This window comes from Microcebus murinus, chromosome 4 (genome assembly GCF_040939455.1).
Source record: "Microcebus murinus isolate Inina chromosome 4, M.murinus_Inina_mat1.0, whole genome shotgun sequence".
Taxonomy (NCBI): domain Eukaryota; kingdom Metazoa; phylum Chordata; class Mammalia; order Primates; family Cheirogaleidae; genus Microcebus; species Microcebus murinus.
Genome location: NC_134107.1, coordinates 67765437 through 67791233, shown reverse-complemented (window position 1 = coordinate 67791233; position 25797 = coordinate 67765437). Strand labels below are relative to the sequence as shown.

At 37.8% G+C, this 25797-nt stretch overlaps 1 protein-coding gene across 22 annotated transcripts in view; it reads left to right on the top strand.

The window, feature by feature from the left end:
- Positions 1–25797, top strand: part of DLG2 (discs large MAGUK scaffold protein 2) — a 1870454-nt gene that overhangs the window by 1607439 nt on the left and 237218 nt on the right. The window contains exon 1 of one of the 22 annotated variants that reach the window (XM_076002381.1): positions 20067–21700. The exons of 20 other annotated variants lie outside the window; for them this stretch is intronic. Coding sequence is in view for 1 of the 2 variants with exons in the window: in XM_076002382.1 (XP_075858497.1) it covers positions 21667–21700 (34 nt within the window). In the remaining variant the exon portion in view is untranslated. Of the gene's footprint in view, positions 1–20066; positions 21701–25797 lie in introns of those variants that run through there. One more of the 22 variants, XM_076002382.1, reaches the window with a different exon arrangement.

Below are 25797 nucleotides of genomic sequence, written 5' to 3'. Positions count from 1 at the left end.
ATTACTTAAATATATATAAACTTGATATAAGATCTATACTTACTATACTAATATAATCATTTATAAATTAAATATAAAAAATTCTAAAACAAATTAAAATGACATTTATAATATTAATTTAATATAATAGCTTATGTTATTTTATCAAAACTAAATAACAATCCTGAATATGAAGTATGGTACTGGCTGCAGGTTGCTTTGACTTCCATGCACTGTATAATGACTTCATCCTCCTGCCACTTGCCCTAATTTGTATAGTACCCCAAGACACTGTTTAACTTCATAACATGTCCACTCCTGTTCTATTCTCCTTGTTCAAGAAAATTAAAGCAGTACCATTTGGTATCAATACATGTGTATATACAAAAGTAAGAGGCATGGAAATCTCATGGTACAGGCTTGGTTTTAGGGTAGGCATCTAGATCATCTAAAATGTGTCTATGTTATTGTTCGGGATAATCATGAAAATAGAAGCTCAATCATCTTACAAAGAACTCACGAGCTTTAGTAATATATCATCTGATTTCAATCTAAGACGTAAGGTTGTAAGGAGTTGCTTTGAAAGAGAAAGGTAATACCTGAAGGGAATGTAGTGTTACAAAGTTTTAAGAAAGAAAGGACTTGAGCACAAATAATTGTTGAGGGGAGGAGATAGGAAAGAGGAAGAAGTTGAAGATAAAATTGAGATAGTAAAGGAAAAACTGAGAGAGGAAGATCTTGAGAGAAACAGGAGGTTTTAAAATCAAAAGCAGGCCAGGCGCCGTGGCTCACACCTGTAATCCTAGCACTCTGGGAGGCTGAGACAGGTGGATCATTCAAGGTCAGAAGTTTGAAACCAGCCTGAGCAAGAGCGAGACCCTGTCTCTACTAAAAATAGAAGGAAATTAATTAGCCAACTAAAAATATATATAAAAAATTAGCCAGGCATAGTGGTACATGTCTGTAGTCCCAGCTACTCAGGAGGCTGAGGCAGAAGGATTTCTTGAGCCCAGAAGTTTGAGGCTGCTGTGAGCGAGGCTGACGTTACAGCACTCTAGCCCAGGCAACAGAGTGAGACTCTGTCTCAAAAAAATAAAAATAAAAAAAAATATAAATATAAAATAAAATCAAAAGCAGATATTTCCAGAGTCCTTGGGGAAAAAAAAAGTAAAATCAGAAGCAGAGGTAGAAGAATTAGGGTAAAACAGGAGAAAGCTATAAGTCCAATGAAACTTTATAAATTTGACTTAGGGGCCAGGTGCAGTGGCTCACACCTGTAATCCTAGTACTCTAGGAGTACAAGGCGGAAAGATTGCTGGAGCTCCGAATTTCGAGACCAGCCTGAGAAAGAGTGAGACCCTGTCTCTACTATAAATAGAAAGAAATTAGCCAAACAACTGAAAATAGAAAAAATTAGCCTGGCACGGTGGCACGTGCCTATAGTCCCAGCTACCCAGGAGGCTGAAGCAGGAGGATTGCTTGAGCCCAGGAGTTTGAGGTTGCTGTGAGCCAGGCTGACGCCACAGCACTCTAGCCCAGGCAAGAGAGTGAGACTCTGTCTCAAAATAAATAAATAAATAAAAATAATAAAAAAATAAATTTGGCTCAGGGATAGTGTTCCATAATTTTAAAAAATTATTTTTCAAAATTTGGCCATTTCTTGCTTTGTAAAGAACATAACCAACAAAATTTGTTTTCACAGCATTTGGATAGATTTTTATTTTACAGCATGCATCATGAACACTGAGAATATAGGTGTGGTTTAAATCCTATAAAAAGAACTTCAGAACTAGTAAATAAATTGACCAAGATGCATGGGAAACAATCACGGGTGTCACTATCCAGTGTTTGGGAACTGAGATTAGTATTTTTGGTTGCTTTTGCTAATTGCTAATGTCAGGTATGTGTTTTATAGCATCCTAAGAAGACAGCTGGCATGGAGCCAGCCTGGATTAAAATTCTAAGTATGGAAAGTAAATTATTTTTCCTTCAATATAAAAGACTGTGGAAATTAATCGTTTTACTTTATAATGAAATCTGTTGGCTACAGGGCAGGTCTGGGCAGCTAACTTAAAGTAGTTTTTAGCTTCTGAGTAGGTAGAATAAAAAAACTTCCTGAAACCCTTGTTTATACCAAAGCCTGATGCCAAACAGGTGTTGCAGACTCCCAGGGGTGGTGAATCATAAGCACTCATGAGGCATTTTCTGTGTCAGTATTTTCAGGTATCAAATTAAAGTGGTAATGAATCCAAAGATTAAAAGATTGCTTAGCATTTTCAGAATTCTAAAGGCAAATGATCTCTGGGTCAGGATTAAACCATCTTAGTCTAGAACACACTGTAAAATCATTCTCTGGTATGTGTCTAGGGGGAGTGTACATAAGTGTAAGTGTAGTCATTTCTTGACAGCAAAGGGTAGTGATGTTGACTTTCATAGTAAATATAGGAAATGAGTTCACTATTTGCCAAAAAGTGATACCTTACAAGATTAATTCCTTATAGCATAGTACATGGTTTGGATCTCCACCCTATACTCATGTGTGGGATCACAGGTCACCATGTGATTTAATAAGAGTACATATGGGAAATAGAAATCATCCTATGTAGTTTAAGAAGAAAGAGATTTAATTCAGGGAATTACATGTTTGCAGTATAACTGAAGAATTGAAGGAGTAGGAATTAGGAGGCTACTGCTAGATTGACATTAAGAACGTATCACAATACTTGAAATCTAGAGATAAGGAAAAAAAAGATTAGAAAACAGTTGTTATATTCTCTACTACCACAGAACTGCCTCTCAACACTCAATTCTGGATGATCTTGGTTGACAGTAGAGAGATAACAAGAAGAAGGCCTCTTTCTTATTTCAGCATTCACATCTAGCTGCAAGGGAGTCTAGGAAATGTAGTATTTCATTTGCCAGCCTCTGTAGTAAGGGAATCCCATAGAAATAAGTTGGAATAGATACTGAAGTCCAATGTATGTACCTAGTACATCATAATAAATATGGGCAACCTTTATTGAACACTCACTGTTTTCTAGGTACTTAACCTACTTTCATTCATGTAATCTCCATAATGATCCTATAAGGTACATGCTATTTTTATCTATGATTTATAGGTGAGGAAACTGAAGCATTGAGAAGTTAAAGTAGTGTGCCCAAGGTCATGTACCTTGTGAGTGGAAGACCCAGAATTCAAGCCAGGCAGTTGAGCTAGTCTAGAGACATCTACCCCCTCCACTGACTTGCCATTTATACAATGGCTTACATTTTGCCTTTCATGTAACATCTAACACTATTCCACCATTTTATAGACTAAAAAACACAAAACAATTTACCAAAAGATATATCTCCCAAACACATGGGAATGCATGGAACAGCTGGGCAATGCAGTATATTGCTTATAGAAAAATCTTACAGGAAATTAAAAGGTTATCAGAAAGCTCTGGAGTGAGCATAGAGTTAGACCAGGAGGATTTAATAGGATTATCTTATGTGCTTGCATCATTAATTTGAGATAGCTTAATAACCTCATCTTTACTAAAGAGGTGGGCCTGCTATGAAGTCATAAATAAATGTTTGGCCAGGCAGGAACCACTAAAAATAACATTTTTTTTTTGATTATCCAAGGCTGCTGCTTGGATATGCCATGTAAATCACAATCCTTGTCTTACTAGGACTTCAGACTGTCAAGTTACAGCACAATTGACTAGGTTGCAGTTTGGAATAAGAGATCTAGGGTTTCTTGATTGAAATTGTATGTATAATGGATGGGTCTCCCTTGATTATAAAAGGAAAGGACCCTATTATCTTAGTAAAGAAGTATTCAGGAAACATCAGCTTCTGGATCTGACAGAGAAGAGAATATCAAAGCAAAATGCAAGGGCTCTTTAATTGAGAATCCAACACCATGCCTAGCGAGTTTGTATTTTCAAAACTTCCTACCAATTTCTCTACCACTATCACATTCCACACTATCATTCTTGACCTCCTAAACACATATACACTCACTCTCTTGTTCTCTGCCCTGTACCCTATTGTTTGTTTCTCGCTCTCTCTTTCTCACAAACGCACACGTACATTCATACACACACCCAAACATGTATATATAAACACACACACAAAGGCACTCACTAGTAAGCGAGCAAGTAGGATGTATTAAGTGATGTGAATAAGAGGCTAGGAGGAAGGGCACAGAAAAAATTCCCAGAGTCCTGAAAGAGCATGATATTTTCTAGGCATTTTCAGGGTTTTAGGTGTCTTTAAGGTTAAAGGCATGAAAGATAAGCAATGAGAAATGAAGTAGGGCAGAAAGGTGAAGTCAAGATCAAGCCACACTAAAGGGTCTTGGCTTTATCACAAAACCAGCGAGAAGTGCATGAAGAGCTTCATAGAGAAATTAACCTGATCTGATTTTAGTTAAAAGAATAAAATTGGAGGCAATGAGAAAGATGAATGCTATTTCTATTGTCCAGGCCAAAAAAATAAGAAACAGAGGGGAGGGGAGGGAGGGAGTCAGGTGAGGGGAAAAGGGAGAATATATAAAATAGAGACTTAGGATAGAGTGAAAGCATTAAAGCATTGGTTTGAAGAGATATTTTTGCAGTTAAAACTGATAGGATTTGGGGACCTCTTAGATGCAGGGGTTAGGAAAAGGGGATTGATGAGAGTCCTAGAGGTTTCTAGTTTAGAAGACTATGGAAGGTGATCCCATTAGCAGAGATGGACAAAACCACTTCTTCCTTTCAGTCAAGCTTGGTTTTAAAACATGAATTATAGAACTAAACTTAGGACCTATCTGTGAGCTGACCTAAGAAGATTATGGTGATCTTGGTTGGATGGATCCATTTCTTTTTAGCCATTATTAATGCAGCCAAAGATAGAATTAATGACTAACAATAAGTTCATGGTCACGGAAACCCACAAAGTCATATTTTACTTTGTGTTCATGTCATATCTTTCTCACTAAATTATATGGTACTTTAAGGTAGTGATGGATACGTCTTCATTTACTTCTACTTTCTGGTTGTCCAATGGCATAAATGTATGTTAAATTTAATTGAATTTAAAGGTCCAGTGATTGACTAGGGCCAGATAATAAAGAAACTTAAATCTCCAAGATGGAAAAAGTTTAATTCTATTTTTATTGTAAAAATGGCAATATGGACCAGGGTGAAAGGTATTTGGGGAAGATTCCAAATGTAGTATGTGCCCAGTAAATACTACTGATTCATTAGCTTCAGGAAGACCATACAGAAAGTAAGTACATAATGTTAAAGCTAGAAGGAACCCAGAGTTGAGCTAATTCAACCCCTTCAAAAGAGGAAATGAAGAACCAGAGAAAGAGAGTGACTTGTAAAGGTCATATGACCCACTAGTGCGGAGCTAGGAGCAGAATCACAGACTCCTAAATCTTGGTAGTGTTCTCTTTCCATTAATGCCAATGACAGGAGTCTTTGACCTTGGAAAATGAAACTTATCCTGCTAAACAGTAATTTTTCCCTGGACTTTTTTTCTTAGAGTACCACTTATTTTTCTTTTTTAAATTGTATATATTTAAGGTATATAACATGATATTTTGGTATACATAGACATCATGAAATGATTACTACAGTCAATCAAATCAACATATTCATCATCTCACATAGTTATCTTTTGTGTGTGTGGTAAAAGTACCTGAAACCTATTCTCTTAGCAAATTTCCAGTATACAATACAATATTTACTTAGATTTTATAACTCATTCATTTATCAAGAAAATATTTGTGGAGTTTCTACTGCTCTATCTTGTCTTAAGCACTGGGATACAGAGGTAAAAAGGCACATAGTCCTTGTCCCCAAGAAATTCCCAGTTTTTTGGTAGACAACATTACTAGTCTTTCGGTTGAGCATCCAAAGTGCAATGTGAGTTCAGAGAGAAGAGTTCCAGTGTGTCTGCCTGGAATGTCAGGGAAAGCTTGTCAGAAGAAATAGGGCATAAACTGAAGCATGCATGGTAAGAGTTTGCTAGACAGGTAAAGAAGAGAGAAGGCCTTCTACAGGTAACATCACTGAGGAAGACCCAGATACCCAAGAGTGTGATGAGTTCTGGGAACCACAAGAAGCCTAAATTTGGAGGTAAATAAAGACTGGTGGAGGGTGAGACTAGACAGAGTTGAAAAGACCAAATCATGACAAGCAGTGGAATTCGAATCTTAAGCTCTGAAACTTGTCTTCAGACATTTTTCTACTGGGTTATCTTTCTTTTTCCTTAGGCATATTCTTTATCTATAACATAAAAATACAATAATAGTGCCTACCTCATAGATTATTGTGAGAATTCAATAAGTTAATATGTGAAAAAATTGGGAAATCAAAGTACTTGGCCCATAAAAAGTGATCAGTAAGTATTAGTTATCATTACTATTATTATTTTACAAAATTAATAATGACTTAAGTTACTATATGACAAAGTATTAAACCAAGAGTATTCACTATGGCATTATTAATAGTTCAAAATCCACTGACACTCCTATGTTGAGGATTTTTAAACAGGATAAAAATTCTGTCCCTGTGTTTTTTAGTGTGCAGAGAGGTAAAACATGAATTGTTTGGGGCAACAAAAGCACACAGCAATGAAGATTTTTCCAAAATCTTATTTTTAGAGTGCTCCCTCCATGGCAGAAGTGCTTTCAAAAAGTAATTACTTTTTCACTCATTGCTAACATATCACCTTTACTTTGTACCACGAGGGACAGAGAAAGTATATTTATTTTTACTGTCTTAATAAAATGTTTATTGAAGTATAACATAAAGACAGGGACATGCACAAATCAGAAGTGTATGGCTTGTGTTAATACATAGTGAAAAAAACCATGTAATCACCACTCGGGTCAAGAGTTAAAACAATACCTCCTTGTGCTTCTTCCGATGATTACCCTATGCCTCTTTCCCAGGGGTAACCACCATCCTAGTTTCTAACACCTTTGATTAGTCTTTATCTGGTTTGTACTTTAAATAAACATAATCATATAGTTTGTAATCTTTTGTGTCTGTCTTCTTCCATTCAGCTTGATGTTTGCGAAGATCACCCATGTCATTGGGTATAGCTCTAGCTCATTCATTTTTGGTGCTATATAGTATTTGATCATATACAATATGATAGATTCACTTAGTCATTCTATAGTTAGTGGACATTTCAATTATTTCTGTACTAGTCTATTATTAATAATGCTGCTGTGAATATTTTTGCTATGTCCTTTGGAACAAACATATATATTAAGGAGTAAAATTGCTGGAATGTGGGGTATATATTAGTTTAGCTTTAGGAGCTGTTGCTAAATAATTTTCCAAGTGAAACTGAATTTACAGTCCCACATCAGTTCTTCATCCTCCCCAACACCTGACAACCCAGAGAACTCAACACTGTGGTGGGCCCCGAGGTCTAGCCAGTCTCTTACCTTCTTTCTACCTTTCAGATTCTTCTTATGGTTGTTTTATATGTAACATCCAAGGTTTGTAGCTGTAATTAGAGAAAGGAATGGGGAAAAATAACTGTATTCCATCTTCTGAGGAACCTTCATTTTAATTTAATTTGCATTTCCCTGATGACTAATGAGGTTGAGACTGAACTTTTCATATATTTATGAGCTATTTGAATATCCTCTACTGTGAATTACCTGATTAAATCTCTCAGCCATTTTTCTATTGGGTTATCTTTCTTTTTCCTTACTGATTGCAGGAGTACTTTATATACTCTGGGTCAGCTCTTTGTTGGTTATATGTTGTTATGACTTGCCTTTCACTGGGATGTATTTTGAGAAACAGAAATTCTTGATTTTAATATAATCAAATTTATCAACCTTTTACTTTATGGTTAGTGGTTTTTGTATCTTGTTTTAGAGATATTTATCTATAGTAATATCATAAAGCCATTATATAATATTCTGTAAGCTTTATTGTTTTACATTTCAAATTTAGATTTACAATCCATTTGAAATGGATTTTATGAATGATTTAAGGCTCGAATTCATATTTTTCTTTATATATCTTGAATGTGTTTTTATTCTTTTTAATTATGTAAGTGGCAAGTTTCTGGTAACAATTTATCCATAGACACTATCAACAGAATAGATGTTTATGAAAAATAAAAGTGCATAATTTATTATTAGACTTAAAGCCTCTTTTAAGTACTTTGATGCAATATAACCAATAGATCTCTGTGCAGTACAAAAGATTCTTATGGCCACTTTCCAGCTTTTTGTAAAATACTGTAAAGATCTATAATTCAAACCCTTTAAACCGGGCCCATTGGGCACCAATGGGGGCAAACTCTAGCCCTTCTGCTTCATGAACCTCTCTCTTTCCTTAAGATGCCTCCAATCCATAAATAACAGAGATAAGAATTGACACAAGGGTCAGGTGAAGCACCAGTAGCAGTCCACATATCAATTATAGCAAGCCTTGATTTTTTATCTCTAAGAAAAAAAATAATATAAATAGAAGTGCTGCTATTCTTGCCCTTGCATGTGAACTGTGTGTGCATTCCCAGCACTTTGGAGCTCACAGCCATCAACAGTGGTTAATATTTAAAGGATTTGAGTGGGATTTGTGTGTTGAAAGTTCACTCTGGTAGCAGAGAATGGATAGGAATAAGGCAAGGTTACTGTCTTGGTACAGAGAGGAGACAATGAGGATCCATTATAGCACAGCTGGAGGGAGCTGGGGAACATGGCAGGTGTGTTGGAAGTAGGCTTGACAAGACTTGGTAATTAGGATATGATGCCCAGGCATTTGGGTCAGTGGGGAACCTCTGAGGAGAGAAAATTTTAGAGGAATGAGGAAGATGATGACAACTTTAGCGATAGCTGATGACTTACAACTCTGCTCCTTTTTGTACAGAACACAGCTTCCCAATCTGACTGTATCTCCTGCTGTTCTGAGGCAGAGGAAATTGGAACCAAATTCAAATTATTTCAAAGCTTTTCTGCCAATGCATTGATGAAAGCACAGCCAGCCCAGCAGGGTGTCCCAGACGGGTCCATTTCATGTGGACAATAATGCCATTGGTCCACATGTGACTAGTGTGTGCCTTTAGGAAACAGCCTCTGGGGATAAGCATGCCCTTTTTTTCAATGTAACAACTATTTAAAAAAAAAAATTCTTGGCTATGTATTGCACATCATGTCATCTCCAGGCAGTCTAAATAAGTAAATTACAGCATTAATGTGGATAGTAAGTAGTTACTAATGTGGGTTTGGATAAACACTGTAATGGTAGCTGGTTGGGGTTAAAGAGCAGCAGTATATAATTTGTGAAGGTGCATGTTTAAACCCCCTGGAAAACACAGACCCTTTGGAATCTGAACTTGATTTGAACCTCCTTTTCTCACAGAAGGGTCAGGAGGAAGAGAATTGGCATCATCGCTAACCCTGTTTCATGAGCTACCCAGTTGCCATCCTCTCACTCCCTCCATTATTTCCCTCTGGGGGCCCTGAATATGGAGCTGAGAGGAGAGGGAGTAAAGCAAACAGGCACAGACACAGAACTGAAGAACGAAAAGATTGTGTAGGACAGCATCACCGGAAGAATAAGTGGAGAATTTGGGAAACTTTTAAGTCCAGAAGAACACCTCAGGAATGAGTTCAACTGACCTTTCTGGGACCTGCTATGTGTCCAACACCAGAGTGTGAAAGATATAACTAGGAGCAGTGGACAAATATTGCAGCTCAAAGTAAAGATTTTTTAATCTATAGAATTGTTCAAAAGGAGAACTGTCCTTTATTATGGTGAGATCCCTGCAATTATAAGCTTCAAAACAATGGATTGTTTCAGAGGAGACCGTTATATCAGTTGCAGGTTGGCTAGTTTATCTCTAGGGAACCCCTCCAAATAGAATATTCAGCATAGTTTTGCTATAGAACAGAGCTGCTGTCAATCATCCTGGCCTTCCATGGTTAAGGAATTGAGGTTAGAGATAGTAACTTTACCTTTTCTCCTGTTCTCCTCTGCCCATACCATCAACACAGAAAGGAGAACAAATATGGGCGAAGTTTATTCAGTATATTCCAGACAGGGGAAATGCTTCTAGGGATAAATCAGCAGGAATCCTCAAAGAAGGACTGTGAGAAATCAGGAGACAAAAGAGAAAGACCTTTCCAAGTTGCCTTGACTCATCATTTAATCAATTGTATCGACATTTTGAGAATGCCCCTTTATAAACACCCAGAGCTTAAAGATTGCTGAATTTTGTGTTTAGAAATTTTTTATAAACAGTATTAGTAGACGATCTTCTTTTTAAATTAAATGGCTTTCCTCTTTATTCACTTGGCTATAGAAGTAATAATAACAAACATTTATTGAAAACTCACCGAGTGCCAGTCAGTATTTAAAGTGCTTTGAACAGATTAATGTACATAATCCTCATAACAACTCTATGAGGTCATGCTATAGGCTGAATTGTGTCCCCTCCAAATTCACATGTTGAAGCACCCAACTGCCAATGTGATGGTATTCGGAGGCTTTTGGAGATAATTAGGTTTAGATGAGGTCACAATGGTGGAACCCTCAGGATGGGATCAATGCCATTATAAAAAAAAAACACCAGAGAGCTTGTTCTCTCTCTCTGCCATGTGAAGACAGTGAGAAGGCAGTCATATGCAAGCCAGGAGGAGAGCCCTTACCAGAACTCAACCACGCTGGCACCCTGATCTCCAACTACCAGCTTCCAGAACTGTGAGAAAATAAATTACCGTTGTTTAAGCTACCCAGTCTATGATATTTTTTATGGCAGCCCAAGGTCAGTACTATTATCATTCTCATTTTGCATGAAGAAACTGAACTGGCCAAGGACAGTTCACATGAGTAGATGCGGGGACACCACCAACTAGAGGGGCAGAGCCACCCCTTGGGGGGATGGGCACGGTAACCCCAAACGGATGTTGCTTCCTCCAATCCAGCCCACCCCTCATTCTCATTTTGCATGAAGAAACTGAAGCTTAAGTGTCTTGCCCAAGACAGTTACACTAATGACTGGAAAAACTGGAATTCAAATCTAGGCTGGTTGCAGTGGCTCACACCTGTAATCCTAGCTCTCTGGGAGGCCGAGGCGGGTGGATTGCTCAAGGTCACGAATTCAAAACCATCCTGAGCAAGAGCGAGACCCCGTCTCTACTATAAATAGAAAGAAATTCATTGGCCAACTAATATATATAGAAAAAATTAGCCAGGCATGGTGGTACATGACTGTAGTCCCAGCTACTCAGGAGGCTGAGGCAGCAGGATTGCTTGAGCCCAGGAGTTTGAGGTTGCTGTGAGCTAGGCTGACGCCATGGCACTTACTCTAGCCTGGGCAACAAAGTGAGACTCCGTCTCAAAAAAAAAAAAAAAAAAAATCTAGGCACACTGCATCCAAAACCCTTGCTCTTTACTAGAGTGATTTACTAGCAACTTGTAATATATGTATGCTTACTATGTCTTCCAAGTCTTTTCACATACTGGTTTACTCATTCTTCACAACCTTGTAATATAGATAGAGCAGACATGATAATTCTATTTTTATAGTTGAGAGAATTGATGCTCTGCCAGTTTAGGTGTCATGGCCAAGTGGAAAACTGTGACTCCAGGGACCAGGAAAACCAAGACTCGATTAAAAACAACTAGTCATCTTCTAAATTGAGATTGCATGGATGTCATGAGATTGGAGACCATGAGCACTGACTCTAGCCACTAAACTATAAATTCCGTGAGGGCAAGGATTTTTTGTGTCTTTGTTAACTATTATATACCCAAAAACTTAGAACAATGCCTAATATGAAGAGAATACTCAATAAATTATTAAATGTTAAGTAAATGGATCAAAACATGGCTTAAAATCACAAGGTCAAAGCAGTACTGAGTGAAAGAACCTTTTATTCCTAATCACAAGTTTATTTATTAACCTATTCATTGCTTTATTAATCATTCATTTAATAATTATCTAGAGTTAACTATGGACCAAGCATACAGTTCAATTGAATATTTGCTATCCTTTTCCAATCCATGCTCTCTGAGACTGTGTACTTTGAAGTATCTTGCCACTGAATATATTTGAGATGCATCTTATGTAGAAACATGTCTTTTAGATCCAGGAGAAAGGGAGAAAAAGTATAGATCCAAGAGAGGAAGAAAATTTATGCTATTAACCAAAGCATAATTTTAAAAAATAGAACCAATCAATATGAAAATTAATTTCTCAACATACTCTCTCATCTTTTTTGTGTGATTAATTGATTTTCTTCTCCATTCACTTTTTCTTTATGAGAATGTGTGTTTTCAGTAGAAAATTGTGAGGATATAGTGAAAAGTAATACTATAAATAAATCATCTGATAAGAGTTGTATTAACTTCATTTTAGCCCCACACTTAAAATCCAGGAGATAAAGACTCTTTCCCAGCGTCACTATAATGTGTTCTTTTGTTCTAACTCCCATTCTGAAACGGCACAGCTTCCAAGGCCTGATTTGTTTACTTTCATCCAAGCAGATGTGGTTGTTTGGGCCCTACAGTGTGGCCCATCAATTAATTACAAAATGAGATTTTTGCATACGTATTTTATTTCACCTAATAAAGTGATGTTTGTAGATAGACTATTTTGCTTTGCACGTTGTGTAGATATCTTGGAATTGTACCACCCACGGTGTCCCAAATTCTGTCATGCACAGATGCTCAGTAAACTGAACACCACCATCTATAGAGAAGTAATTAGCCAGCATCAGGTTGCATTGGAATTACTTTGCTGCACTCTGATTCACCCTTAAATTGTTGTCTTCTCTGTACATCATGAGCTAAGCAAAGCTGTTCTTCAAGTTTAGATGTTTGTTTCCTCCTCTTATTCTTCAGGGCAATACTTTAGAGAAGAAACAGGCACTTTAGAGAGCAACTACATTTTCAAAAATAGAGGAAATAAAAACAGAGCAACAAATCATACACACAGTTGATTTCTGTTGCTAGGATGTTTCAGCCCCTGTTTTATTTATTAACTAGTGCTGTCGGCAGAGAAAAATAGGATCTTTGAGAAAACCATTGGAAATTATAAAGCCAAATGCCAGTCAAACAAATAATAACAAATCTTGCCAAAAGAGATTCCAAAATCTCTCTCTCTGTTTTTCTGTGCCTAAAAAATTCCTCCAGAACAGGTGCATAAAGTTGCCCTAATTTGCTCAGGCCATCTAGCTAATTAGTGAGTATGTTGAGTTCTAGGAATAATAATAAAAATAAAAGCAAACATATATTACTCTGTTTCCCTATAAAGACACTGAGAGACAGAGAAACTAAGTTATCTGTCCAGGGGCACATGGCCAATCAGTGTGAAAGCCGGGACTTGAACTTGGGCCATTGGGAATGAATGGCACAGGCAGGAGCTATTAAAATAAATATTAATTTTGTAAAATAAACTATTTAGGTTGAATGACAACAACAAAAAATGCCAATATTTGACAAGTTTTGACCTAACAAATCTGTAGTTTTATATTGTTCAACCTAATAGTAATTAAAACAAGGGACTAAGCACACATTTAGGAGGCTTTGGCTCTGGGTCAGGATTTGTGTTTTGGGGTATAGCTGGAGTCAGTATGATTTAGTAGCAGAGAGAGAATCTGGAGACCTGAATTGTCCAAGTGCCATTGCTAATTTGATTAGTCAGTTCATCCCCCCGGACCTGTCTTTTCATCTATAAAATAAGTAGATCTCAAACTTTTTAGACTGTGGTACACTTAGAGTAAAACATCCTATATCTCCTTTACCCCAGTCATTCTCAATTTCCAATGGCAAACAAAACCATTGGTTATGAAAAACGTGACTGTAAAAGCAAAATGTGAGTGTGGGGAGAATTATGTTTGCATATGCTTTAGCAAGAGGGATACAGATGATTTATCTTTGAGTGTACATATGTCTTGAAGCATAATTTATTGTAAAATATTAGGCCAAAATATAGTTGATGCAAATTATATATCATTAGGGTTAACAAATTTATTCACAACAAATAGAAGAGATAATGGCAAACCTAAACTAAATTTATAATTAAAAGCAAGAATAGTAGTAATTGACAACTATGACAACAATCAAGAAAACACTGAGGATGCAGTAGCTTTTTAAAAAGCTTGCCCCCAAATTTGGGAATTTCTACCTTTCTGCCTGTGCAGAAGAGAAGCTGTGTGACCTAGCCTTCCTGATACAATACCAAATTAAATCCTCAGTAAATTCTAGTAATGAACTAATTTGAGTACTAGATCAATAATCCTTATAAATCACTCAATAGTTACTGCTCAGCATCTCTTGGTTGCATCTGAAAATAAAGACCTATAAAATTGCAAGTGATTTACCTAAAAGAACCAAAGAAAATGTTTATGTGGCATGATTGTGATGCTCTCACCTTCCCTCCTACCTAACCCTCTCCAGTGGGTTAGGTGATATTAAAATCAAACATTTAAAAAAAAAACACTCAAAATAAAAAAATATATTTATTTAAAACTCAGGACACATAAACAAAGCCCACTTATATCAGTGCAGTTTATGCTCTACTCAAAGGTGATAAGACAAGCAGATGAATGGGGGCTAGTACCTAGAAAAAGTTCTGTGTACCTGGTGTGGGGCATCCTCTGTGTATGTGTGTATGTGTGTGTGTGTGTGTGTGTGTGTGTGTATGACAAAATGCATGAATATATTAATGTACATATATATTATGGTACACAGGCAACATGACTAAACAATGACATAAAAGTTTCAGGAACTAATACTCCTACTATGTGTATTACCCTTTTATATTTCTATTTCATTTATTTAAAGAGAAATGGCAATCAAGATATATTAAATTGATTTGGCAATCTTTTGGTTTGTGATTTGTAATTTGAAAAACACTACTCTTAAAGAATGTTACCCAGATTATGCCAGATATGAATTCACTATGACCTCCATGGATAGCATAGGAGCTTTTCCTACCTTAGAGAACTGAAGTGAGATCTTTCTCACTTTAAAAACTAAGAAACAAATGAACAACAACACATTTGGACATTCCTTGGACAAAGGGGTTTGAAGTTGTGGGTTATGGGAAAAGACGGCTAGAATTGGGGATAGTTCACCTGGAATAGTTAGAGAGAAGTGATTGTGGTGAGGGGAGGAAGAAGCCAGGAGAATAAGTGATGGTCCTCCAATATTTGAACAGCTATAGTAACCAGATGTTGGAGGGACTAAGCATTTTTATCTATGGCTCCAAGTGCTCAGGAGGCTGAATGAATGAACATCCATCCCTAGGAACCACTAGCCACTCACCAGCTACTGCAAATAAAAAAAAATAGCAAATACAGTCAAGTAATCTTTATGCAATGTTTTCCCAATGATTAAACATGCCTAAAGACTTACACAAATCGATAGAGATATGATCTGCAGTATCAGATGAGAGATGATCAATTTTGTTAAGCTTATTGAATGGCTTTATTAGTGACTCACACAACCCCTTATTTACCAGGGTTGCCATTTGAATCCATTTCTAAATACTTTTGAGTGTTCACTACTGTGCAGAAAGTGGTTCAGTTATGGAGAGACAGATGCCCTCAGAAGACTTGCTTTCAGCTTACTACACAAGCCAAAACATGTCCCAGTGCTGCCCTCTCCCATTCCTTTCCCCACCTGAAGCATGAAATTATAAAAGAGCTTCCATCTGAACTTGAAAGGAGCCTTTTTAAAATTCTAGCTTTGGAAATTTTTTTCTTGAGAAAAATCATTAAGCTTTCCTATTATTTTAGATTATTGAATTTGCTAGAAAGCACATATGGTAATAAATACATAAATCTCAATTTCTCACAAAGTCTGAGTAATGAAGTCTTGGTTTTATTGCCTTTGGGCTCTCACCAATTTCTTTTAAACTCTAAAATAAATCCACTAGAAGTTGTGATCCCTATCATTTCACTATATGGAAAATTCAATGTTAAAGCTCTTTTGAGGTGATCTGTGAGTTTATTATCAATATGTTAAAGTCATAGAAAGATATATTTTGGTCCCATATAAAACTAAATCTCTAAATGTAAGACCTACCTCAGTAGGTATTAAGCTCCCCAACAAGAGAGACATTCAGTAATCTCTCTTGAAGGTCACTTAGCATCTGGTTGAAGTCAGGAGAGAGATGTTACTCAAAATTACCATTTATTAATACTTTCATATCAACCTTGAAATTGTATGTTTTGATTAAACAGTCACTTCTCCAGCCCACAACTGGGTTCAAAAAAGAGCTTCCTATACATGCCTTCTGAAATCATATCTCAAAATACAAAATGGCTTTCTCCTTAAATAAATGTGTTTTTAAAGTATCAATTAGACCTAAATTAATCAGCAAGTACCTTTCAGTCTCTTCTGACAACATTGCCATAGCCCAGCAAAATCAAATGATTAATGGTAATAATCATTATTAATATCAAATAAATAACAAACACTAATAACATCAGTAATTGTTGGTTCTATAAAGCAATGTAATTTTCTGATACAAGTTGCTTAGTTTCTGATCTGACGTTGTATAAAGTATAATACTCTCTTCTCAAATGAAAATATATTTAAATGATCATATGTTTATTTGGCAGTAATTGAATCTGTATAGAAATGAATAACTCAGAAACGAGTGAAACATGCAATTATTAAGATGGATAAAGGCTGCCAACTCAACTTTGCTCAAAATGGAGTCTAAAGTTTGAAAGCTCCACTGAATTGATTACCGTGGAGTTCCTTTGTCTTTGCAGTCCTGAGAACCAGGATTGTGTGTGTGTTTTTCAGCTCACAGAGAGGGTGGTGAAGACTGGTCAGGCTGGTTTGAAGAACTTAATGCATAGTGATGTGATTTATAGTCAGTTTTGGCAAGTCCTTCAAGTGTGTATTGTCCCCAAGCCCCAGGGTTTAAGTGTGGGGCTGAGGAAGAGTAATTCCTGCAAGACCAGGGCTGATTAACCTGGGGAGGCTTGGGGTGCTTCTTTTTCAGGAAGACTTAGGCTATCCCACACAGAGCTCATTATGGTTTGAAATATGTTCTTAGGAAACTCTACCTTTGTTTTTGATTCATTAACTGTCACTTAAGTACCACATAAAATTCTGCCTAATAATAGCCTCTTTCCTTTTTATTGCTTTGGATCTGAATGGAAGATATCCAAAATTAAATGTTGTATTTAGAGTTATTTACAGAATACCTTATAGTACCCTCCTTAGTGGCAATGAATGTCAAAACATCAGAATTTAAGCCTCCTAATTTTGCCTGTTAAATTGTTAATCCACAAGAAAGATATCCTTTTCAGATTTACACACCTCTCTGCTGGGCGAAACTGTTCCTGACCTAGCATTGTCTAAAATAATTTAAGAGATCTTCATGGTAGAGTACCTTGAACATTACCTACCTGGAAGTACTATTAACAATGTTTATAATCATGCCTGTGTTATAGAAAGAACAACAACAACAACAAAAAAAACAGGACAATATTTTACCAACCTTAATTTATTCCTGAGCAAGGCAACTGTGTAATACTATTTTGTAAGCATCAGCATAAGGGCTGTGAACTTCCTGTTCAGTTTTAATATAAATTGCAAGGTCCAAATGGGCTCCCAGGAACTGAACCCATTTCATGGAAGAGGACACTGTGATTCAGGCCTAAGCCAAGGCTGTTGCTAGTATGACATTGCTGAAAGTAGGGGAAGGATGGCTCCTTGCCCCAGAACTCTTCAGGTGTGTCCAAGGATTTGTGCTGAGTCCTTTGCTGAAACCAGGCCATCAGAAATGCTATGCTCAGGCACACCAGTGGTGCCTTCAGCCAAACAAGGATCCAAAACATTACAGGGTAATATGAGAAATGCTAGAATAAGGAGTATATAGGAAATGCTGTGTGAAGAGCTGAGTGGTCATTATCTCAGTTCCCAGAGGCAGCAGTGTTTGTGTTATAGAAGAATGAATAGAGTAGACCAAAAAGAAGAAAGAGCTGTCTGTACAGAGTCACTAACTTTTCCAGGAAGAAGAGGGTAAGATGAGAGGCTGTTAGGAGAGCAAAATTGTGAAGGAGTTATGTGCTCTACTATGAACATGGGCTTTATGTTTTAGTTAATGGAGAGTCAGCAACGGATTTTGACAGAGGAAAGACAAAACCAGGTGAGCATATTAGAAAGAGTCCTCTAACTACTGGTGTGGCTAATGCATTGAGAGAAGGTGACACAAGAGGGAGGGAACAAAGTGTGTAGAGAGCAGCATTCATGCCAGTAGCAGTGGCAGTAAAGAGGGACATACAGACTAGAGAAATATTTTGCAAAGTAAAATTGATAGCATTTTGATGCCTGATTAGATGTGGAATTGAGGTTTGAGGCTGAAGTTTCTCTCTTAGATGGCTAGAACTGATTCTATTGACAAGAGACTTTATGCCCTTAAAATCCACAAATTTGGTGAAACCTTCTCAAATCTGCAGTATGACTTCAGCTGTATAATAGTTCTGTGGCATATGACCTTTGTACTAAACTTTTAACTTTACAGAACATTTCCTTTTGTTTGATCTCACTAAATACACAGTTTGACAGGTGAAAAAAAACAAGTGAAAGTGATTTTACTAAAATCACCCAGCTGGATTTGGCCAAAGTGGGACTAGAACCAAGTCTCCACACTCCCTAGTCTTAAACTTTAAATCAAATCACAACAGGAAGCAGTGAGCTTTGGAAACGCCACAAAGAAATTCTGGGAGCTTCTGGGGAGGAAGAGGTGGCCGGCAGAAGGGCAAAGGGGAGCAAGGTGATAATGAATGTTCTGGGCCTTCCAGATGTTTACATTTGCACCACTCACAGTCCAAATGCATCCTGTTGCACTAGAACCCCTGAGTTTTCCCTGTACGCCACATTAGACCTGGATGGAAGGAAGTGAAAAGTGAAGAGGGACTGGCTGACAATGGCTGTGAATGACAATCACAGTGGCCTCTATGTAGGAAAGTCCCTTGAATGCTGGGTCTCTCAAGTCTCCTGTCTGTTCAGAGGGTCCTGTGTGACTTACAAATCAGCATCACGGCTCAAAATCTGTCCCCAGGCGATCTCAACCAGGGAATAAGTGGATTTGTTGATCATGTTGAATGAGATTCTCCATTCAAAGACTATGAAAATAAGCCTGCTTGGTTTGAAAGTGGGAGAGGCTACTCCTATGTTGTTAAAACAACCCCACACCTCAACCTCAATGAGCAGAGAAGATGGAAAGTCCTGTCCCTGCAAACCAGAAAAGTCCTCTACTAGAAGTAATAGAGTTATTTTGCAATGGTGGGAGAGTCATTTTGCATTCTATTTCATCCACGTTGGTCATTGGGGAGAGGTAAGACACTTGTCTTTGAAGAGACAGACATTTGTAAGCAGGAAAAGAGTTTTTATCCTACAGGTGTCATTACTACCTTTCTAGGAGCCAAAATGGGCCATGGTTTCAGGAAGCCTGGAGAGAAAAAAAGGGACTTCGTGATGAAAACTCCTCAATGCACTCATTTCTTTTAAGGCAGACCCGATGTCTGTCTCACAGGCTCTGTAATGGCTGACTTGCCCTAGAGATTATCTTGCACTTATGGCTGACTGATTTGGCAAATACCTGTGTTTGACAGAGAGATCTATAGGTCTGTAGTTGAGCAGCCCTCATTCTTCTGGGAGGTTTGATTAATGCCTCCCTGCCTGGCTGAGGAACTCACCTGATTTCAGCATGTTCCCTTGCCATCTAGGCCTATAATTGGCAGACTCAATAACTAATTGTGAAATAAATGAACAAAATACTGCTTTAAAAGAAAATTCTTTTTTTTCTCCTAATATTTTTGTAGGGGGTGGGAGAGAAATTCACATAAAAAAATGCAATTCCAAGGCCGGGAGCGGTGGCTCACGCCTGTAATCCTAGCACTCTGGGAGGCCGAGGCGGGAGGATTGCTCGAGGTCAGGAGTTCCAAACCAGCCTGAGCAAGAGCGAGACCCCATCTCTACTATAAATAGAAAGAAATTAATTGGCCAACTAATATATATTAAAAAAATTAGCCGGGCATGGTGGCGCATGCCCATAGTCCCAGCTACTCAGGAGGCTGAGGCAGGAGGATTGCTTGAGCCCAGGAGTTTGAGGTTGCTGTGAGCTAGGCTGACACCATGGCATTCACTCTAGCCTGGGCAACAAAGTGAGACGCTGTCTCAAAAAAAAAAAAAAAAAAAAGCAATTCCACACTGGTAGGTGTGGTTTAAATAGACCATGTTTAGTTTTCTGACTCAGCCTAAAACCCTGGAGACTCTCATAGCTTTCAAACCCTTCAAGGGCAGCCTTTCTGGCAAGACCAGTAAGAAATTTTAGTGTTAACCCCATTTTATCCCTGAAAACCACTGTGAAATTTTTTTTAGTCTTCTGACAATTGAGCAGATTCAACCTTTCAGTTTTGTTTTCCTAGTGATAATTTGTTTGTGATGAACATATTTACAACTGATTTTTTAAAATAAAACATTTACACTAAAATGACTCCCCATCTCACGTGAGCTTAATTGACTCCTGTTCGAGTTTTTTTTTTTTTTAAAAAATCATAGAATTTTCTAGCCTGAGCACTTTAAGTGTGATAAATGAAATAACAGGGAAAATGAGTAGGTGGTTACCATGGTGACCACAACTGCTGATTTGAGTAGCAATAGATAGGGCCAGGAGACAGTGCCATATTAAACCGAATTGCAATGATGATCAATAGTTGAGAGGGGAAATTAAAATGTTCTGGCTCCACTTAACAAATGATTAATCAATGCATGACTAATGATACCTGCACGTTGGCTTCAAATGCATGTACTGTACAGATCAAAACAAGAATCCTTAAGCATATTTGGAAAATGCATTTAGGAACAAATAAAAATCATCCTGATTATCAAGTTTTAGGTATTTGACATAAAATACCAGAAAAAAAAAAAAAAGCTTTAACCAACAAAATCTTGATGTTGGCATTTAGGTTTCCTAGTTTGAAATAAATGAAGACAGGGATTAATTTCTCAGATTGAGGGTACCTTGTTTTTTCACTTGGTTTTGTCACACAAAAAGGAGAAATTAGTGAAAGTCTGCTTCCCTAAACCTTCCTTTTTTGAATACTCTTCCCACCAAAGGGAGGATTTAAGCAGGCATTTCCTGGCCTAAGGGAACCAGTAGATTCCAGCTCGCCATGGAAGAATTAACATTCCGCTGTGAATAACTTTGTTTACTCTCTTCTGCATTTTAAAAGAGGATTCCAGACTAACACTTCAGAGTTGGAATTTCAAACACCAGCAGCTAGCTGGAGGGTGGGATGGGATTTGGGGATAAAGAAGTCTCCCTGGCTCCCTTCAGTAGGCTCCCCAGGCAAAATTCCACCTCTTCTAGTTTTCTTGGGCTGAGGCCTTTTTACTGAGAAGAGATAGAGAAAGAGGTTAGTGAGGCAGTCAACATCTGGAAAGTAATTTGTTACAGCTTTTTAAAGGGTGGAATGGAGAAAGTAATTCCATCTTTTAAATTGGCCCTTTTGTGTTGCAAAGCATCTTGAACTAGTTCTGCCCCTAGCCTGGGAAGGTGGCCCTACCAGCTTACTCCGAACAGACTTTGGCCACCACTCAAGAGCGTCAGGAGGTGTGTGTTGTTTGGGCGGAGTTTATACACCCTGCAGTTCCTCCGGGAGGAGCGAACTGGGCTGAATTTGGGAAGCAGCTGCCTGCTATGCTGAAAACTGGAAACTGGCTAAGGAGCTGTGGTGAGAATCATGCTGCTTTTCTCAGACCCATTTCTCTTGACAAACCATCTGGGGGAGTGTGGCCAGTGAAATGAAGAGGGCAGATTTCCCTCCCTTTCCTTCCTAGACAGCAGTGCTTGCCATTTCTCAGCACCCACTGCTCTCGGGCATCCTCACAGCTGCTCTGTTTTCATGTCTATTGCTATCTGTGTTCTGGGAAAACAACAATCAGTGAATTTTTCTCTTCCTCTGCCTCAGTGCTGCCTCAATAATCACACTTTGCAAGTTTGATTCACCACTCGCCTTTTCATAGTAAGTCTGTCTCATGTGAGCTGCTAGTGCTAAACCTTGGATATTATATATATCAGAGAGAGAGAGAGAGAGAGAGAGAGGGAAAGATTAATTCAGGAATGTGAAAGTCTTGCTGCAGACTTAAATGGGTTCCAGAAATGCCTGTATCCACATCAATTTCAGACCACATTAATTTCAGATCAGCTATTTTAGGGGCGGGGAGAGAAAGAAAGAGAAAGAGATATTCAGGAATGTGAAATTCTTGCTGCAAACTGAAATGGATTCCACGAACACCTGGATCCACATCGATTTTGGATCAGACATTTTATGCATGTAAGTCCTGTTCAAATAAGAGGCAGAACCTGCTCCTGGAGAGCCCAGTTCTCATCCAGGGAGGCAGACTTACATGTCAGAAAGAACCAGATAGACTTGAATGTTGAATCCTGCTTTCATCAGTCATAAACTGTGCAAACTTGGGGAACCACTAAACTTTATGCCTTTCGTTTAATCATCTGTAAAATGGAAATTATATTACTTTGTATAGCTGTTCAAAAATTAGTAGTTTTATATGGAATGCTAGACTCTAAGATCCTCCAGGGGGCATGGTTCCCTTATTTTGGGCCATATGGTTAAGTAACTAGAAAAGGTAATTTATTAATTATCATAGCTTAGTAGTTAAGAATGTCAGCTCAAATTATTCTGCTTGAGTTCAAATCCTAGCTCTCTCATTGTTAGCTGAATAACATAAGCCTGTTTCCATATATATAAAATGATAATAGTGGTAGTAATTATTGTGTGGATTTTTGAGGACCAGAAAAGATAATGCTTCATAGGTAAAACCCTCAGCATTGTGCCCAGCACAGAGTAATACTCCTTAAATGTCAGCTGTTATTACAAGGCAGGATTCTGGCTGTGGGGCTAGGTAGGAGGCCTTCCTGGACTAAATTCACCTCGTTTGTTGTTTTGTTTTTTTTAATGAGAAGTTGGATGAAATGAATCCTAAGGAAACTTCCTCCTCTTAATAGCTATGTTCCTAAGTAAATCCACATGCATGTCACATAGCTGCCTTGGTAGGAGCCATAAATAAAAAATGTAAACATGTTTTATGATAGAAAAACAATCCAACATAATATACATTTTTGACTTAAAAATTATAGCCAGCTCATAAAGCCACATATGTCATTTCATATGCTCCTATGACTTTTTCTTAAGAGAATATATTGTTACAACCCCTGATGAGACTTTGCATTTCCATGACATAGAAATTTGCATCTAAAAACTTTATACTGGTTTTAAGAGAGTGTATTCACACGAGTTGGCTAAGGGCGACACTCGTTAGCATTTCTAGTTTCTGTATTATTTTTGAATGCATTCTGATGGCAACTAATATGTATCTGGCATTACAACAGAGCAGTTGGCAGCCAGTTTAAAAACCAGCACAGAGTACTCCTCACCCTGCCCCTGGGGTGAGGAAGTAAACTTGCTGGGCTGGAGAGATTTGCGTTCTCCTCAGATTTGGACTACTTAATCTCCGCAGATCCTCCTGCCAAATTTACTTCCACAACTTCTCCAAAGCCTTTATGGGTCCTCTGAGCTAGACTAGCACCCCCATTAAACATAAAACAATTCATCATCGAGTTTTAGAATTAATTTGTTGATGTAAGACCGCCATCGGGGCAGGGACTGTGTCTTCTGATGCTTGGCATTCAACACAGGCAGTCCTTACTTTGCATGATCGCATGAGACCATAAAAATGACATCGTAATAATGGGAAAAATTATGATTCACCCATGAACTTTCCAGTTTTTTGTCACATTAAAACTCTCTTTTTCTTGGTTATAAATGTAGAGGGAAAAAATAGTAAAATAATATTTGTGTAGAACACTGTTATTTAAAATATTAGAAACATTAAGAATTAGAATGTTTTATTTCTTCGTAAAAACGAGTGGTTTTAACAGTGCTTTTCTTTTTGTCACTCATGTAATTTATAATACTGAGCAAACATCTTTTATACGCATTGGTGAATTGGCATACTCTTTCCTAATCAGCTTTCAACCTTTATCCTTTTCACTTTTAGTCTTATGTGATATCTACAAGAGTTCTTTAATGTCAAGTTTATTGCCAGTTATCGTTGCCTCTGAGACATCTTCATTCGTTTCATGCCAACCACTTCCCTTGTTTATATTCATAAGTTTGCCTGTGCTAAGTTTCGCTGGCTGCATATCTAGAATTTCTCAAAGTGTGGCACTGTCAAGATTCCATGGTCAGCTAGATCTTTTATAATTCATTGTCCCATTTGAATTTCACTGACAGCATTATCACTTTTTATTTTCTTGCTGCACTTTCATCATTGTTGACAGAGTTCCTCTTTCAACTATCCATTTTTTAAAAATGTCATGTGGGTTTACGTCATGTGGAAACGCCATCTGTGTGTGAACTGAGAAACACAGTGACCAATCCCTGACAGACTTGAAATATCTGACATGTGTCACTGATGATGATGCATGTGTTATTATGTAGTAATTTGTGAACCAAGGAGCTAATAGCAAGTTTGGACTTTATGCAATAACATATATACTTCAGTATATATGTTATTGCATATATGTTATCAGTATATATGTTATTGCATAACTTCAAACACAAGTTTGAATTGTGTTGTTGGAGTACTGGAACTACTTAATTAAACCATTATAATGGAAATTCATGCATATTGGAACCATGCAAATCACAAAATGCCTGTAGTTACTCCATAATGTGTCTGTTGGGTGAATAAATTAAATGAATGAACTTGTAGATTCACATGGATCTGTTTTGCAGCCTCAGTCTCCTTATAGTTGTACCCACAGCTGTCCTCCTTCTCTTCCTGCCCATATAAGATGTCCAATATAGCTGGTTAAAACATGTCTGTTAAAATCTGGCTTTGAACAAGTCATTGGCCTCTGAGACTCATGTTTCACATGCTAAAGGCCCAGATACTTCCTTTCTTACCAAAATCCTCCCTTCCTCAGTGCCCAGCTCTCCACCTCTGAAAAGAATTAATCTGATCAACAGAAACAGCTACAGATGCTCAAAAAACTGTCAGGCCCCCAGGGTAGGTCATTTTCTTCCTCTGTGAGAGGAATCAGTATTTGGCAGAGGAGGACTGTTGATCAATGCCTTCACCAGGGATATTCAGACCCAATGGGCAGCAGGAGCAGGAGAGGTCTTGAGTTAGAGAAACCTCCCTGACCCTCTTCTGTCACTATTCTAAAATCTGGTAATTTAAAAAAAAAGAAAAAAAGTTGAGGAGGGCTGCAGGAGAGACTCAAAGATTGTCCTAAACATTATTTAGTCTTTGATCTCAATGAATTTATATTCCAAGACGCGCTATGAATTCTGGAGACATGTAACCAGTTTCAGTGTGGTGATTACCAGCACTGGCTTTGTCAGATAGGGGTTCAGGGTGGGATCCGTCACTTCCTAGCTCTGTGAGCTTTCCCAGGTTATTGTGCTTAGTCTTGACTGAGCCTCAGAGGCTTTCAGAACCTCATTTCTCCATCTGCAGGTTGCAATATTTAGTTCCCAGGGTTTCTGAGAGCCTTGAACAAGATAAAGAATGCGGTGCAGTTGGAGTAGTACCTTGGGTAGAGTAAGAGCTTGGGAAACAAATGATTTCAGTTACTTAGGCATAGTTTGAGTAGATGTCATTCTTTTCACTAAGATTGTCTTGACCACAGTGTGCAGAGTTCTGGTTATAGAGTCAGAGTGTAATCTACAGGGGGAACTTGATGGAAGTTACCATTCAATTTGTGGGAGACCAAGGCTAAGACCTGTGTTTTCTCCTGTCT